General features: G+C 42.5%; 1 protein-coding gene across 1 annotated transcript; it reads left to right on the top strand.

Moving 5' to 3' along the window:
* Positions 1–1,211: 1,211 nt before the first annotated feature.
* Mkrn3 (makorin ring finger protein 3) lies at positions 1,212–3,843 on the top strand. Its single transcript, XM_051148658.1, has one exon. The coding sequence runs from the start codon at positions 1,322–1,324 to the stop codon at positions 2,906–2,908; it is 1,587 nt and encodes a 528-aa protein (XP_051004615.1). The 5' UTR covers positions 1,212–1,321; the 3' UTR covers positions 2,909–3,843.
* Positions 3,844–5,180: the final 1,337 nt, after the last annotated feature.

The following is a 5,180-nucleotide window of genomic DNA, read 5'->3' as shown; positions in this document are numbered from 1 at the left end:
CCTGCTTATTCTGCGTAATTTACCTGTTTTTAAAAACAAGTAAAATTCTATGATAATTTTCCTCCTTGCTTAGCATTGTTTGTTGTTGTTGTTGTTGGCTTTGTTTAATTGGGACATACTTTGATGTGGATGATTATATCATAGACATTAAGAGTTTCTTTAAACTGTAGCTTTTAGACTCTCTACAATAAAATTATTTTAGCAAACATAATTGAATGTTTAGAGAAAATGTAGTAAATTAAATATTTCAAACACTGCAAATTCGGATAATTAAGTACTGAAAGGAAGAACTATTACTCAAAACAAAACAAAACAAAACGTAAAACTACAGTATAAATTTTACTATGCTACTATAGTAGCATTGAAGAAATAGAATGTATCTGCAAAAGAAAAATTAAAAAGGAACAACTCAGTTTGGAGATGGCAACAAGGCAGAGCTGGTAGTATAAAAGGCTTCACTGCAGCAGAACGGAATAAAAAGAAGAGCGGGGAACAAAGGGTCTCTGAATCAAAGCAACCGAAAACAGTTAAACCCTGGGTCACTCGCGTACTTTGCTTTATTAAGCCTTCATCAAGGCTGCACCAAATTTGGGCTTCTACACTGTCGGGGAAAAAAAATGTAACAAAAGCAGGAAGGCTCTAAGAAGCCTCAATTCAGAGGATTCCCTTCTAATTAAAGTACACCCAAATTAACCCTTTGAGGGAATAAAGACGTAAAGAAATCCTGTCATGTCTATAAGGGCCAAAGGAGAAAAGCTTAGGCAGGGTCGCTATTCTATTTTAAAAATTAGTCGCCTATAAACAAAAGAGTAAACAGAAAATAATTTGTAATGCTTATGAAGAAATGTTTTTATAAACTCCAAGAGCAGATGGCAGAGGTAAGGATTGTATAGGTAGGTTTCTTTACACAAAAATAAAATAATGAAATACAATGCGTACAAGGAAAACCCGGGGAGATTAAGAGATCAACCTTGAGGGGAAACAATGTGGAAACGGGGATTAGGGGCTTAAAAATCACATTAGGAGACCCCGGTGAAGCCCGTCCGGCGATCGTAAACTGTTAGCGGTGAGAGAAAAACATGGCTGAAGCAACTTCCGCTGAGCGCCGGAAAATGGTGTTTCAACCGGAAGTGTCCGTCTGCCTGTAAGCAGGTAGGAACCAAAGTTCACAGGGAACAGGGAGCAGGTGGGAAGACAAAAAGTGGTGCACTTCTTCCCGAGAAGAAGCGGAGGATCGGTCCAGCTCCAGCTCCGCGATTCAAGCACAAAAACGATACAATATTAGAGGCTTTCTGGACAGTGTCAGGGGCAGGGAATAACGATGGAAGAGTCTACAGCTCCCTCTAAATCCTACGCCGTCGCAGGTGCCGAGGCAGGTGCCGAGGGGGGGGAGGGTGTGTCAGTTCCCCCCCTTCCTGAGTTTGAGGCCTCCGGAGCTTCTGCGGTAGTCAGCTCAGCCTCTCTGCAAGAGGCGTCGGGCCTGGCACCGTTCCTGGTGGCTCCTGTCCCAGCGAACCGGCGCGCGGCGAGTTTGAGGCCCGCTCCAGCCGCAGGGGGCGGAGCCAGGTCTGCTCCGGAGCGCAACAGTGGCAGCTGGACAAAGCAGATCCTCTGCAGGTATTATCTGCATGGGCAGTGCAAGGAGGGCGATAACTGTCGCTACTCTCATGACCTTTCTGGGCGGCGGAAAGCTAGGAGGGGCCAAGATTCTCAGCCTCGGGCCTCTGCAGACAGAGGGCCCAAGATGGCCACTCAGTGGGAGCCCCCGACTCAGGAAGTGGCAGAAGCCCCCCCTACTGCATCCTCAAGGTCCTTGCCTCTGATTGGCTCGGCGGCTGAAAGGGGCTTCCCTGAAGCTGAGATTGACAATGCAGGCATTGGCTCAGCTGCTGAAAGGGGCTTCTCTGAAGCCGAGATTGACAATGCAGGCCTTGCAGCAGGTGCTGCGGGAGGCGCGGGTGCAGAAGGCTGGGAGGGGGCGATTGAGTTTGTTCCTGGACAGCCTTACCGAGGTCGCATGGTCCCCCCGCATGGTCCCGAGGCTCCCCTGCGGAGCCCAGAAATTGAGAGAGAGCACATGGCTATGGGCATGGGGATGCCGCTGCCGCTTTGCCGCTATGCTGCCAGGGGACAATGCCTCCGTGGGGACAGGTGTGCATACCCCCACGGAGAAATATGCGACATGTGCGGGCAGCAGGTCTTGCACCCTTGGGATGCGGCCCAGCAGGAAGCACATAGAAGGGCCTGCGTTGAAGCACACGAGAGAGATATGGAACTCTCTTTTGCTGTGCAGCGCAGCATGGACAAAGTGTGTGGCATCTGCATGGAGGTTGTCTATGAGAAAGCCGACCCCAGCGATCGCCGCTTTGGCATCCTTTTCTGCTGCAACCACACCTTCTGTCTTAAATGCATCCGCAGGTGGAGAAGTGCCACACAGTTTGAGAACAGGATCAGTAAGTCCTGCCCACAGTGCAGGGTCTCCTCTGGCTTTGTCATTCCTAGTGAGTTCTGGGTGGAGGAGGAAGAGGAGAAGGAGAAACTTGTTCAGCAGTATAAGGAGGGTATGAGCCAGAAAGACTGCAGGTATTTTGCCGGAGGCCTAGGGCACTGCCCATTTGGAGAATTTTGTTTTTACAAGCATGAATACCCCGAGGGCTGGAGGGATCAGCCTCCAAGGCCAGATGGTGGTGGATCCTCAAGCGCCTACTGGCATCAAGTTTTGGAGCCTGTGCAGTTGCGAGAGGGAAAGGTGCTGTTTAAAAGCCGCAAAAAGGAGCTTGCCGTGCTTCGCCTGGCTAATCAGTTGCTTAAGAAGTTGCTTTGCCTGAGAGGCAGTTTTTCCTTCTCTGATGATCGGTGGCTCTTTCTTCAGTACCAGCTGGAAGAATATTTCAACTTGAATCTGTAGTATCTTGCTGTGGCATGTAGTCTAGTATGCTAAAGCTCTGTTGTCTGCTGTTGCTTATTTCCCTTTATTGACTGACAAACCTATTGCTTTAAAGGCTATTGAAGCAATCTTTATGCAGTATTGCTGTTTTTTCCTCTACTTCCCATTTCTCACTAGAATTGTGATGTTTCTCTGTGTTACAAAGTAACAAATCTCAAAAGTATTGTTTGGTGAAATTACTATTTCTGTCAGCTAATGACTTGTGGTGTCTTTTTCCAACAGAATTCAATCACTTCTAGTCTAGTGTTTACAGTTTTTCATTGTGAAGTCCCTTAAGAGTAAATGTGACAAGGTGACAAAAGTCTTTAACTGAATTATGAGCTTTTTGCTATATAGCCTTAAAAAAAAAAATGGACCCTTACAGGGCCTTGCAGCTGCTGTCTGTGTTTGTTTACATGTCTGTTTCTTCCCTTATCTTTCAAGTGCACTTGTTGACTTGTGGTTAATTTGTGATTCTGTTTACTTGACCAAAATGAGGTGCATATGTTTACATGTTTTTATCCTGTTTGGCTTGATGTGAAATTATTTATATTTGGAAATATATATTTAAGAATAATATATATATGCGTATATGTACACAAAGATGTATTTGGAAAAAAGAATAAATATGGAATAATTATGGAAAAAATAAACACCATAATATATATGTTTGAAGTAATGAAATAAATGCAGAACTGAAAGCCTAATGTTAAAGTCTAGGTGTATGGGCTCTGTGTGAATTGTGTGGACAATTTTTCTGCCCCTGCACTGATGTCAGTGATTAGCGTCTAATAAAAATGACTGCTATGTGTATTGGACTCTTTTTAAAGGACTTATAAAACATTGGTGATTCCTATGATAACATTAGCAGCTTTTAGCTGTTACAGTCACAAAAATGCGCCTCTAAATGTTGTCACCATCTCATTATTCTTAACAGTGGCAATTTCTGAACTCAAATACACAGGTGTTTGTATTCACTGGTTATGTTATACTTTAGAAACAAAGGACTTTTGAAAATCATTTTTCATAATAAAAGTAATAAGACTATAAAAGAAAATGATAATAAATATTGAAATAAATCAGAATATAAGAATGGAAATAAAAAGTGAGAGATGGGACTTTTAAAATGTTAAACATAATAATATTGAAACATCCTAATATAATAAGCCGTAATTTGATCTAAAATCCATTTAAAAATCAAAGGTTATTTTACTTGCTTTAAATGGTACTACATTATACTGAAAATGCACAATGGTCATTAAAACAATAAAGCAGGAGGATTGTGGTGAAAGTAAGTGTACAGGTACTGAAAGTATAATAGACCAACTTTCTACTAAACATTCCTGGAGAGGAAAAAGGTAAAAGCATTAAATTATAATCGATCTGGAATACATAACTTCATATTCTGTACCTTTTCAATATGACACAATTAAACACATGAATAATTCATGAAGACAATACATTCCAAGTGCTCAGTGGACAGTTTTACTGTGTCTTTTAGTAAATGAAGAGACTTGTTCAGTCACTGAACAGTGCAGTTTTAAGTCTCCCAATGGTACAGAATACGGTTCATTTTTCTTGACTGAAGTTGGTGAAACATATGCTATGGGTCTCAGTTCTCTGGTATACACCATGTTCTGACTATGTAACAAAGCCAACATATTTGCAGAATTTATGTTTGGTTACAAAGCATGTTTTGAAGCACTGGTTTTGTCAGAACTACCTTGAGTGGGACTTGCAAGTTTGCCATGTGATGAAATAAATGAGGTAAAAAAAGTATTTAACAACAGGAATGGAATACAAGTATTACATTTTCAGAGCACTGAGATTAGGGTATTTTACCTTTACCCCACATATTAAAACTCAGAAAAAGTTTGTGTGTGTGTGTGTGTGTGTGTGTGTGTGTGTGTGGCTTAATATGCAACTTTTAAGCATGGAATCATCAGCTGGAGCAGGGCAGGACCAACCTTCCACAAAATGGGGTATTTTGGTGCTTTTATCTGTGAGTTGCCAAGCTCTGTTTAGTAGTGCATTGTTCCCAGCAGGATATGCCATAATGCTTCCCTCTTGATTCCAAATAATGCATCAGTCAGGGGGCCTGGACAGCTGACTATTTTCCCATTAAGTAGGAATTGGGGTTAGGTCAGATTAGCCAACCAAAGAATGAGACCAGATGGGGCATTTGTAAGGACTGCTGATTGTCAAGTCTCACAGGTGTTTCTATACTGGTTAAGGTGTAATGGGATTTTGATCT

The sequence above is a fragment of the Acomys russatus genome, chromosome 7, assembly GCF_903995435.1.
Source record: "Acomys russatus chromosome 7, mAcoRus1.1, whole genome shotgun sequence".
In the NCBI taxonomy this organism is placed as follows: Eukaryota; Metazoa; Chordata; class Mammalia; order Rodentia; family Muridae; genus Acomys; species Acomys russatus.
This window is presented reverse-complemented; position numbering and strand designations above follow the sequence as displayed.